Below are 13,108 nucleotides of genomic sequence, written 5' to 3'. Positions count from 1 at the left end.
GCCTTAGCCGGTTGAGCTATAGGCGCCGAGCCAGTCCCCTTGGTTTTTTCAAACTTCTCCCTAGAAATAATATAAAGAGAGAAGAAAGAACAAATTTCTTCAGAAGTCTATGACTACACCCTAAAGATTCAAAGGCAAATTTTCTTAAATATTTGAGAAGTCATGTATTTTTTTTTCCTTAACTTATGAGAAGTTTGCATTCTATTCCAGGACAGACCTGAGAGTTGTTTTAACCTAGAATACCAACCACCCTTCCTCCCAAGTTAATTATTACTAGGAGATAGGCCTAGTGATGAGTTCAGGAGAGGAGCACAGAGAGATGATGCATTATATGTGTAAGTCAGCAGATGAAGGAGAAGTACCTTATGCTCTAGTTATGCAGAACTATGGCTAAAACTAGCGGAAGAAAAAGATTCCCTAAAGGAAGAAGCAAAATTTCGATGGAATATAATAATAAGAGATTTTTTTGAAAACTATTTAAAATTTATTTTCATTTAAAAACACTTTCTTTTCTCTAACCTGCTTCAGAGAAATTTAAAGCAAATCCCAGAATTCACAAAATACTGTTCTTAAAATATGAACTGAGCTCTAGAGAAAAAGGGTAATAATGTATTAGGACAATAAAAAGATCAAGGAATTTCATCATTACTGACATGTAAAGAGAAACTACATTTACACATGTATGAAAGAGAAACACAGATACTTGTCCTATATTGGAAGATTATCTGAAATATGAAACAGATTCTCTATGCACTTAATTTCTTTGCAATTTTCTAAAGACTTTTCACACTCTTTCCCTTTGTTTTTATAGACTTCAGCATACTGCTTCTGAGGCTCAGCATAGTGTGGTTCCAAAGACGCAAAATATTTCTGATTCACAGGAAGGCTTTAGACTGAAATTTCTATTTTTAAAAGTCATAGAAACATCTCTAGGCTCCCAAGCAACAATGCTAGAAAAACTTATTTTAATATGCTACTAACCCACAATACTAACTATGAAAAGGAAAAGACCAGTGAATTCAGAATTTTGATATGTTTTTTAAAAGTCAACTTATTGCCTTTTTAAAGTTCTTCATGCCTAAATAACCTATAAAAGAAATATTCTTAACTATATTCTAATTCAAGGGATGGCAAACTTTTTTAGTAACAGGTCAGAAGGTAAATATTTTAGGCTTTCCACACTGAGAGGCAAAATCAAACATAATAATATAATACACAGGTCTCTGTTGCAACTACTTAACTCTGCTGTTCTAATAAATTTTCAAGTTTTGAAATATTAATATTTTTATTTTTTGCCCAGCCATTTTACAAATGTAAAACTATCTTTAGCTTACCACTTGCCCTAAAACAGATGGCTGGCCAGAAATGGCCATGGGCCATAGTTGGCTTATTCTTATTCTAGTTTATGATGGACTTGAAAAGACAAGTTTGCTGATATTACTGAGAAATTAAATCCTACTTTCAAAGAAAAAGACACAGAAAAGTAAATAGAAACAGAGATACTAAACAGTATACATAATAGTCTAGTATATGGAGAAAAAGTGTTTGTACATATAACTGTGCATATATATAATTTTTATATATGTGTGTGTGTGTATATATATATGTATTCAAATTTATCTACTTACCTGTATGTCATAACAAAAGGAATCATATCAAAATGTTAGAGGATAATTTTTACTTTTTCTTTTATAAACGTTTATGTTGCCTAAAGCTTCTACAATAAACATGTAATACTTTCATAATTAGAAGAAAAAAAAAACAAAAAAATCCTGAATTTTAACCTGAGTTTTTGTGACTTAAAGTGTAGTCATTCATCACTGGGTATATATTCATCAATGGGTATACATTCTTTTTTTTTTTCTTTTTGAGACAGAGTCTCAAGCTGTCGCCCTGGGTGGAGTGCTGTAGTGTCATAGCTCACAACAACCTCAAACTCGGGCTCAAGCAATCCTTTTCACTCAGTTTTTCTATTTCAGTAGAGACGGGGTCTGGATTTTGCTCTGGCTGGTCTTGAACTCGTGAGATCAAGCAGTCCACCTGCCTTGGCCTTCCAGAGTGCTAGGATTACAGGTGTGAGCCGCCAAGTGTGGCCAACAATAGGTATACCTTCTGAGAAATGTGCTGTCAGATGATTTTGTCATTGTGTGAATATCGTAAGAGTGTGCTACACAAACCTAGATGGCATAGCCTATTACATACCTAGGCTGTACTGTATGTATGGCCTCTGGCTCCTAGGCCACAAACTTGTGCAACATGTGACTATATTGAATACTGTCGGTAATTGTGACAGTGTGAAGCATTTGTGTATCTAAACATAGAAAAGATACAGTAAAAAGACAATATAAAAGATTAAAAATGGGCTTGGTGCCCATAACTCAGTGGTTACAGTGCCAACCACATATACACCGGCTGGTAGATTCAAACCCGGCCTGGGCCAGCTAAACAACAATGACAACTGCAACAATAACAAAAAAATAGCTGGGCGTTGTGATGGGCACCAGTAGTCTCAGCTACTTGGGAGCCTGAGGCAAGAGAATTGCTTAAGCCCAAGAGTATGAGGTTGCTGTGAGCTGTGATGCCACAACACTCTAACACTCTACCAAGGGCAAAGTAGCGAGACTCTGTCTAAAAAAAAAAAAAAAAAGATTAAAAATGGCATTGCTGTATAGGGCAACTAACCTCAAATGGACCCTATAGGACCAGAAGCTGCTTTGGGTGAGTGAGGGGTGAGTGAATGTGAAGGCTAGCACACTACTCTTGTATACTTTATAATACTGTACACTTAGGTGACACTAAATTTATAAAAAAAATTTTTTTTCTTCAATAATAAATTAACCTGCTCTCGCCTCCTTCTGCCTTCCTTCTCTCTCTCTCCTGTCTTCCCCCTCACTCTGCTCTCTCTCTCTTCTCTTCCCCACTCTCTCCTTATCTCTCTCCCCTCTTTTCTCTCCTCCTCAGTGCTGCTCTGCAGCCTTCCTCCCCCCACCAATAAAAAACTTTCGTACAAAAAAGAAATTAATTAGCTTTAGCTTACTGTAACCTTTTGACTTTTTTGTAGTATTACTTAGCTTAAAACACAAACTCATTTGACTGTACAAAAATATTTTCTTTCGTTATATCCTGTAATGGTCTTCTACCTCCACATCTTGTCCCATTAGAAGGTCTTTAGGGACAATAACACCCACAGAACTATCATCCCCTATGATAACAACGCTATCATCTGGAATACCTCCTGAAGGACCTGCCTGAGGCACAGTTAAACTCCTTAGTAAGCAGAAGGAGTGCATTCTAAAATAGCAGTAAGAAATAAATACATAAATCAGTAACATATTTATTAGTATCAAGTATGTACTATATATCACTATATATGCTATATTTTTATGTAACTGTAGGCACTGTAGGTTTGTTTATACCAGCATCACCACAAACACCTGAGTAAGGCTATGACCTTACAATAGCTAAGATATCACTGAAATGATAGGAATTTTTCAGCTCTATTATAACCTTAGGGGACCATCATCATGCACTGGGTCCATTGCTAACTGAAATGTTGTTACATGGCATGTAACTGTACTGATCTTCACACATACCTTTGAGAGTTCGCAACTGGTTCTGCTTAAGTACAGAGCTTAAATAGTGAGGTGATAAAGAACCACTGAAAAATAAAGAAAAAAGACAAATAGACTTATAAACATTATGTCTGTTTTTTATACAACTTAGGCACAAATACAGATAATTTGTATCATTAAAAAAAAAAACAAATTATTTTTACCTTATTTTCTTTGCTAACACTACTCAGTTGACAAAACAGAAAGAGCAAGAGCCAAGACTAAACCATGGCTATTTGGATGTTCTTGAACAAAACAAATAATTCCTTAGTTTCTTCATCTATAAGTTAGGAATAATGAAATCTCCCACATAGGGTTACTGTGATAATTAAATAAGAATAATGCATCTGGGCAGTGCTTCTGGCTCAAGGAACTGCCCTATATATCAGAGGTGGTGGGTTCAACCTGGCCCCTCCCCAAAAATAATAAATAAAGGAATAATGCATTTAATAATGTGTACACACAGAAGCAGAGTGTGGAGTAATAGATAATGGAGACTCAGAGGGCTGGGGGCCTTGGGGGGGGTTGGCTCATGGGAAGGTATTTCATGGGTACAATGTGCATTGCTTTAGTATATTCAGCTGAAGGCCCGAACTTCATCACGATGCAACATAATACAGCAAAACTGAATGTGTACTCCATGAATATACACAAATAAAAAACAATGGGTAAAAAATAAGAATGCATTTAAAATTCCTGGAACAATAGATAATACATAATAGTTACTATTTGCTTTTGTACTAGATGCTTATGTTTGATATAATATTAATATAGGTATTACCACAAAAATGAAAGCATTAATCAAAACAAATTTTTTTTTTTTTTTTTTTTTTTTTTTTGAGACAGAGCCTCAAGCTGTCCCCCTGGGTAGAATGCCGTGGCATTACAGCTCACAGCAACCTCCAACTCCTGGGCTCAAGCGAGTCTCTTGCCTCCGCCTCCCAAGTAGCTGGGACCACAGGCGCCCGCCACAACGCCTGGCTATTTTTTGATTGCAGCCGTCATTATTGTTTGGCGGGTCTGGGCTGGGGATTCGAACCTGCCACCTTAGGTGTACGTGGCTGGCGCCTTAGCCGGTTGAGCTATAGGCGCCGAGCCTAATCAAAACAAATATTTAAGGGAGACTGTATGGTAATGATACCAAACATATAAGTTCCCAACTTTATTAATAAATATTAATATAGGCAGAGCCCATAGCTCAGTGGGTAGGGCGCCAGCCACATACACTGAGGTTGGTGGGTTCGAATCCAGCCTGGGCCAGCTTAACAACAATGACAACTGCAACAAAAAATAGCTGGGCATGTGGTAGGTGCCTGTAGTCCCAGCTATTTGGGAGGCAGAGGCGAGAGAATCACTTAAGCCCAAGAGTTTGAGGTTGTTGTGAGCTGTGACACCACAGTACTCTACCCAGGGCGACAACATGAGATTCTGCCTCAAAAAAAAAAAAATACATAAATATTAATATAAAATGAAACCTTTTACATTTCTGGCAAGATATAATAGTTTTTAAATATTTTTTAAATTCCAGAAACTAAAACATTTTGGGGAAGAATTCTGTTTTTTCTAATTTGTAATAGCAAAAAAAGTATTTCTATTCAGTTTTATATATACTGTTTCAATCTCTTTCTCAGACGTACATAATGCAATATGAAGGGACTACAAAAAGCATACGAGATGGACTGTTGTTTTAAAATCAAAGATTATAACTTTAATGGTATCACTTTTTTTTTTTTTTGAGAGATAGTCTCACTATGTCACCCTAGAGTAATATGGTGTCACAGCTCACGGTAACGGTAACCTCGAACTCTTGGGCTTAAGCAATTCTCTTGCCTCAGCTTCCCAAGTAGCTGGGACTACAGGCACCCACCACAACGCCTGCCCTTCTATTTTTTGTTACAGTTGCTATTGTTGTATTTTTTGTTACAGTTGCCATTGTTGTTTAGTTGGCCCAGGCTAGGATTGAACTGCTGGTCTCACTGTATGTGGCTGGTGCTATAACCACTGTGCTACAGGTGCTGAGCCTATCTTTTTCTTTTTTAACTGCAAGATCACCTTTGTTTAACAAACTTTCAGGGCGGTGCCTGTGGCTCAAGTGAGTAGGGCGCTGACCTCATATACAAGGGTAGTGAGTTCAAACCCAACGCCAGTCAAATTGCAACAAAAAACAGCCAGGTGTTGTGGTGGGCGCCTATAGTCCCAGCTACTCCGGAGGCTGAGACAAGAGAATTGCTTAAACCCAAGAGCTGGAGGTTGCTGTGAGCTGTGATGCCATGGCACTCTACCAAGGGTGACAAAGAGACTCTCTCTAAAAAACAACAACAACAAAAAAGAACGTCTAAACTTTCAATAAGGCTTAAAGCATAGTTCCTCACATGTATTATTATATAACTAGAACATCTCAGAAGTACCAACATTAACAAATGAAGAAAATATCATCTCCCAAATGAAGATATAAAAATAATTTATTTTCCAGGTTTCATTTCATAAGGACAAATCACTCAGTACTCTTTTTACACTGATCCACCTAATCTATGAATATAACACACTAATCCACCTAATCTATGAATATAGCTCTTTTTACACTGATCCACCTAAATCTATGAATTAAAATCTCAATGAGTGTGACATTTCAACTTCAGCCTTACTAGTTTTTTTACTGCATTTCAGTTTAAACCACTCCTCTACAAGTTATCTATAATACTTTAAGAATTCAAGATAACCATTTTATGAAACATTGATAATTATTGCAGCTGGGAATTCCTTATAACTGCTTCTCTACTCTTTGGTACACATTTAAAATTTTCCATTAATTATTTTATTAAAAACCTTTTACATTTTTGAAGCATCAAGTTATCTATTATAAACTACTCTTTAAAATAGCTCTCATTTCAACTCAATTGAATGTATATAATAATTTTTATTTATTTATTTTTTTTGTAGAGACAGAGTTTCACTTTATTGCCCTTGGTAGAGTGCTGTGGCATCACATAGCTCATAGCAACCTCCAACTCCTGGGCTTAGGTGATTCTCTTGCCTCAGCCTCCCGAGTAGCTGGGACTATAGGTGCCTACCACAACACCCATCTGGCTATTTTTTCTGTTGTTGTTACAGTTCAGCCGGGGCAGGGTTTGAACCCGCCACCCTCCGTATATGGGGCCAGCGCCCTACTTGCTGAGCCACAGGCGCCACCCTATAATAAAATTTTTGAAGATTCTGAAGGCTTCTTTGAGGAAAACGAAATAATCAGATTTAAGGAAGTCATATAACCTTCAGATTTAATCTAAAATGAGAAAGCTAACAGATTACCACAGGAACTGCCATGTGAGCTGCATTTAACGCATGCTAGTTTTGAGCACAGGGCCTTGTGAAGCACATATAACTCATATATCTTTTACTTGACCTACTAAAATACCATGGCTCCAAGGAAAAAAAAATTTCTTTCTACTGTGGTAGTCATTAAAATAGGAGTCACTGGATTGAAAACAAAAGCCAAGGAAAGTTACAAGGAAAAGTATTACGATTACATTTAGCAAAAAACAAACAAACAAACTTCAAAGCATTTTTATATTTGCCAAACATTTCAAAATTTTAGGCTTAGGCTCAGTGCCTGTAGAACAGTGGTTACAGTGCTGGCCACGTGCACCAAGCTAGGAGGTTTGAACCCAGCCTAGCCAGGTAAACAAAAATGACAACTGCGCAAAAAAATAGCCCGGTGTTGTGGCAGGTGCCTGTATTCCCAGCTACTTTGGAGGTGGAGGCAAGAGAATTGCTTAAGCCCAAGAGTTTGAGGCTGCTCTGAGCTGTGACGCCACAGCACTCTACCGAGGGTAACATACTAACACTCTGTCTCAAAAAATAATAAAACAATTTAGGCTTAAACTAATTTTAGATACTTAACCTTTAAATTTCTTCCTTTCACACAATGAAATCTTATAAAGCACCACTGACAGTAAGACAGAGATGTTCACCTTTGTGGAGATGCAGGAGGGGTGTGGGACTTCGATGCTGAGGGGAAAGGTTGCTTCTTCAGTGCCTGCATAAGATTAGGTTTATATTCTGGATCAACACACCATAAGGAACCTTTTCCATTAACCTAGAATAAAATACATAAGAATGAAATTACCTGAAACCTATATACATACACAGTATCTGAACCCTTTTAATAAAGTTGTGAGGGGAAAAATCTTCTAGTACCTTTTAAAGCATATACAAATGTTCATGGGAGCTGGCTACTTGTATTATAGTAATTAAAAGTCACATGTGCTGCAAAAATGCTAATTGTCCCTAATCATCAGAGAAATGCAAATCAAAACCACCTTCAGATATCACCTAACCCCAGTAAGAATAACCCATACCACAAAGTTCCAAAGCTGCAGATGCTGGTGTGATTGTGGAGAGAAGGGAACACTTTTACACTGTTGGGTGGGATTGCAAACCAATATAGCCTCTTTGGAAAGAAGTATGGAGAATCCTCAAAAAGTTAAACGTAGACTTCCCATAATCCCATTACTAGGTATCTACCCAGGAGAAAAAAATTAATTTTACCATAAGGACATTTATCCTAGAATGTTTATGACAGATCAATTTACAATTGCCAAGATGTGGAATCAACTTAAGTGTCAATCAAACCATGAATGGATTCATAAAATATGTTATATGTATAACACACAATACTGTGCAGCCATTAAAAAGATGGGAGACTTTACATCTTTTGTATTACCCTGGATGGAGGTGAAGAACATTCTCTTCAGTAAAGATAACAAGAATGGAAAAACAATTATCCAATGTACTCAATACTAATATGAAACCAGTAGATGAATATACATGCCCACCCAAGAGAAAAATACAATTAAATTCAAGTGGGGCAGAAGGGTAAGAGGGGGAGATTGATGTGCTCTCACCTAATGGGCACAATGTTGGGGGTATACGGCACACCTCCTGGATGAAGGGCTCAACTATAACTTGGACTTTACCTAACAAACACAAACAATGTAACCTAATTATTTATACCCTCATATTAATAGGAAAAAAGGCTGCCACGTGATATACAAAATTTCCTCTAACAAGATTAGCACGGTTCAAACTGTTAACTAATTTCTGGTTTTATATAATGCCATTTCTGTTCTAAAAATCCTATCTTTTGAGTTACGCTTTACAACTACATTAGCAATTATTTAGACAATAACATTTTCTTTTTTCCTGTTCCCTTACTCCTTTTCGTTGGTATGAAATTCTATTATAAAAGTTTAGTGTGCTGATCTCCAGAGTCCTTCCATTTCCTAAGCTCTTTCTCTATTACTGAGGCTCTTTTATCTCTGAGTACTGTATCACAATTTTTATAGTAGAATGGCATAATGAAAGAACCCTTCTGTTCCATGGGTTCAAAAACAGAAATCCTAATCAATATTTATTGATTGGCTATGTGATACACTGGATGAATAATTTAATCTTTGAGAGTCAGTCCTCTCATTCACATTTTACCCACAAAATAAAACTCCATTCCAGGCTACTTTACTGAGTTGTAATGAGATTCAAATAAGGTAATTTATATGCGAGTGACAGAGCTGCAAAATAAGTGAATACTGAGAGGTTATTCTAAAACTGGAATATAGTAAAAGGTTTTACTACATGTCGGTTAAGGAACAGCATATTCCTATCCCTTTACTTCCTAGAATGTTTTAAAAAAAAATCAACAAGAACAAAAATCAATTAGTTCTGAATAAAAGATAAAAGCTAGGTAGTAAAGAACAACGAATAAAATAAATTTAGAAGATTAAAAAAAACCTCAGGTATAGCAATTGAGTATAAAGCAGATTAATTCCTAACAAGTTAAATATATAGGGGAAAAAAACATGGGTGTCATATTACACTGCCATGTAGAGAAAAATGCACCAGGTTATCAAGTGAAACATTCTGCTGGAGTTCAACAGCAAGATATCACATAATCGACACTAAACAAGTATTTGACATTTTGATTTTTTTTTTCAAAAAAGATTAAGTCTTACAAATGTTTTTTTGGACACGGAGATAGATGTTTAGTCACCTGGCCCAAATGATAAACGTCTTTTGAAGACAGGGAAATAAAACTTTAAAATGTTGATTTGCCCCCAAGCTAATTCAGTTTTATAAGGAAAAGATACACATGAATTATTTTTCATAAAATGAGATAATTATTTTAACAATTCTTGCCATAGTCTACTTTGGTATTCCTGAGATTATGCTCCTATAAAGTATTTAGTTCAAGTCTACTTTTCAAATTCTACTGTGAGAGGACTGCAAATTGTTTTGTTCACAGCAGAACTTCTATTTCCTTGAAATAGAAAATTAAAAGAACTAGTATGGAAAACTTGCAGTTTCAGGGCAGTTAAGTATCTTGAGTATGGTCTCAAATAACAGTCTGGTTTAGGTTACCATGGCAGCATTTCCTTCCACTGAGTCTATTCAGGAACTATCATGAACAAGAGATAAAATTACGTTATTTGCTAATCTATGCTTTAGAGTTTACAGCAAAAAGGAACTTATTTTTAATTCTCACTTAAGAAATTAAAAACTCTGTCTCTACACTATTGTGCTTAGATGACCAAACACAAATAATAGTTTGAGTATTTAAGTACTGTATTTAACTAAATTTGCTTGTAACAAAATAAATCTTTTGTGTAATGGAAACAGGAAATGTGTATTCTCTCATTTACCATTTTGCATTTTGGAACTCTAAGGCTTCTAGACTTATTTGGTAGAAAACTACTGAAGATTCTAAAGAAATAAGGAATATATTAAGAGATGAACTGCAAAGAGAGTTATCTTAATGTAAGTTGTAAAGGCTAGACTGGAAGAAACAATGTTCATTATTCCTGAAATGCTTTAAGTCTTTGCTCTATAAGAGTTGTCTACCCGGTCTACCTACCTTTTCAATTTAAAAGAGTTAACTGATGACAACTGTCATAAACTAGGCAATGTTTTAATTCCCTGTTTCTCAGCTAAAATCTCATTTATAATGTTTTAGCTGAGCTTTATAAAAATTTAGAAAACTGGATGTTAAGACTTACATGTTAACACTGAAAACATAAAGCCAGAACCAAACCAAACTGAACCAAAACTCCACCACATCTAACGTTTATAATTTTAAAATCCTAAGACAAATAGACAGATTTTTAAACCTGTCTTTTGAGAGAAGTAAAAATGGTATGGATGATAGGGAGAAGAAAATCTAACCAGCAGCTACATCAATTGGTGGGGTATCATTACCACTTTACAGCTTGATCTGGACTTTGCCATTGCATTTTCTTTTGGGGGTTATCATCTCTGGATTACAGCTATTCACGAGAAAAACGTTATCAAAGTTGCCAAATTCAATTCCAACATTTAATGTAAAAATAACTTATTTTCCTTCCATAAAGTGGAAGAAAAATACTGTCATTTTATCATTGACTTAAGGGTATCAAAAATTAAAAAAAAAACCACATGTATGCAATGCAGTTCTAAATCTCAAACACTTAAGCAAAATGATCCATTGCTTTTTATACAGACCGTCACATAATTCCATCCCTCCCAACCTCACTTGTGATGATAGCTTGCTGATATTTGTCCCAATTTCTACAAATACCCTTGTATTTTTTTTATAAGATGGTTTCTCTCTTTTTATCAAATTCTAGACCAGTGGTTCTCAACCTGTGGGTCACAACCCACAGGAACTATATTAAAGGGCCGTGGCATTGGGAAGGTTGAGAACCACTGTTCTAGACTGTATCCTTTTGTACCCGTTAGCTCTTGTTCAGGTTAACTGTATAAATATGTACACATTTAAACATTATGAACAAGACTGAGTACCTTTTGAGTACTACCAAACTGTACCACAGGACATATTATTCTGAAACTTTTATTACAAAAAATACTACAGTGAATATTCTTTTTTTTTTTTTTTTTTTTTGAGACAAGGGTCTTTCTGTGTCCCTTTCTGTATTGTATTACTGTGTCACAGCTCACAGCAATCTCAAATGCTGGGGCTTAAGTGATTCTCTTGCCTTAGCCTCCCAAGTAGCTGAGACTACAGGTGCCTGCCACACCCAGCTATTTTTTGGTTGCAAAAGTTGTCATTGTTGTTTAGCAGGCCTGGGCCGGGCTTGAATATGCCAGCTTTGGTGTAAGTGGTCGGCGCCCCACTCATTGAGTTATGGCTGCTGAGCCACAGAGTGAATATTCTTAAACACATCTTCTTGTGTGCAAGTATGAATGTTACTGTTTAAGTATGAGAAATGATCTTGCTAGGTCAAAAGACATATACATTTCTAATTCTAACAACTATTTCCAGTGTGCCCTCAAGAATAGTTACACTAATTTACATTCCCACTAATGATCTGATGTAATACTATCAATATTTTCTCATGTCTTGCCTAATTTGACACCTATTTTTGTATTCTAATGGATTAAAAACCAGGTTTTCTTTTTAATGTACCTGATTACTAGTAAGATGAACATCTTTGCATCTTTATTGGCTACTTGTGCTTCCTCCTCTGTGACCTGCCTGTTCATATTCTTGCCTATTTTTCTATTAGGTTTTAATTTTCATATTGGACACATGAGTTTCTTATATACAGTGGTATGCTGCTGATTATAAACATCTCTGCTCAGCTCCACATTTAATGACAAGATGAGGGGATGGAAGAGAAAGCGGGAGAAAGGAGGAGGGGAAAGGAAGAGAAGGGAGGGGAAGAGAAGGAAATGAAGGGCAGGAAGGAAGGGAAGGAAAGCAAAGGAGAAAGAAAGTGGCCCCATTTGGGAAGGTACCTTGCACTGTAAGCCTCTACCTTCCTCTTACTCTGTAAAGCTGTCTTTCTCTTTCTCAATAAACCTTATCTCACTCTTAGGGACAAAAAAAGAAAAGAAAGGTGAACAAAAGGAAAGAAAGGAAAGAAAAAACAAAAAGAAGAAAGGAGAGAGGGAAGGAAGAGTTAGCTATAATAGTGGTTATAACACTTGCTTTATGTGCAAAATATGCTGTAGGGTTCTTTGTAGAGATCCTTTATCAGATAGATTTCTTTCTATCCCTAGGCTACTAATCTACTGTGAATGGATGTTGAATCTGAACACTGCCTTTTCTGCATCCATAGAGATGACAATATGAATTTTTTTACTTTCATATGTAATGACAGATTATATTAATTCACATCCTATTATTAAATCAGCCTCACATTTCTGGAATAATATAGCCTAGGAACAATATATATCTTATTCTGAATATATAGTGCTGGCTGCTGCTTCCTAATATTTTATTTGGATTTTTGCAACTATGTTCATGAGTAAGAATGCCTTTTGATCTTCCATTTTTCACACAGTCATTAGTCAAATTTTGGTGTCAAAATCAATACATTAAATAATCTGGGCTCGGCACCTATAGCTCAACCGGCTAGGGCGCCAGCCACGTACACCTAAGGTGGCGGGTTCGAATCCCCAGCCCGGACCTGCCAAACAACAATGACGGCTGCAACCAAAAAATAGCC

General features: G+C 36.2%; 1 protein-coding gene across 2 annotated transcripts in view; it reads right to left on the bottom strand.

Moving 5' to 3' along the window:
* Window positions 1-13,108, bottom strand: part of FOXN2 (forkhead box N2) — a 78,289-nt gene that overhangs the window by 13,148 nt on the left and 52,033 nt on the right. For both annotated transcript variants that reach the window (XM_023512131.1, XM_023512130.1), the window contains exons 3-4: window positions 7,580-7,704; window positions 3,594-3,658 (exon numbers count right to left, since the gene is read on the bottom strand). In XM_023512131.1, coding sequence (XP_023367899.1) covers window positions 3,594-3,658; window positions 7,580-7,704 — 190 coding nt within the window. The remainder of the gene's footprint in view (window positions 1-3,593; window positions 3,659-7,579; window positions 7,705-13,108) is intronic.

This window comes from Otolemur garnettii, unplaced genomic scaffold (genome assembly GCF_000181295.1).
Source record: "Otolemur garnettii isolate 467f Iridium unplaced genomic scaffold, OtoGar3 scaffold00024, whole genome shotgun sequence".
Classification (NCBI taxonomy): domain Eukaryota; kingdom Metazoa; phylum Chordata; class Mammalia; order Primates; family Galagidae; genus Otolemur; species Otolemur garnettii.
This window is presented reverse-complemented; position numbering and strand designations above follow the sequence as displayed.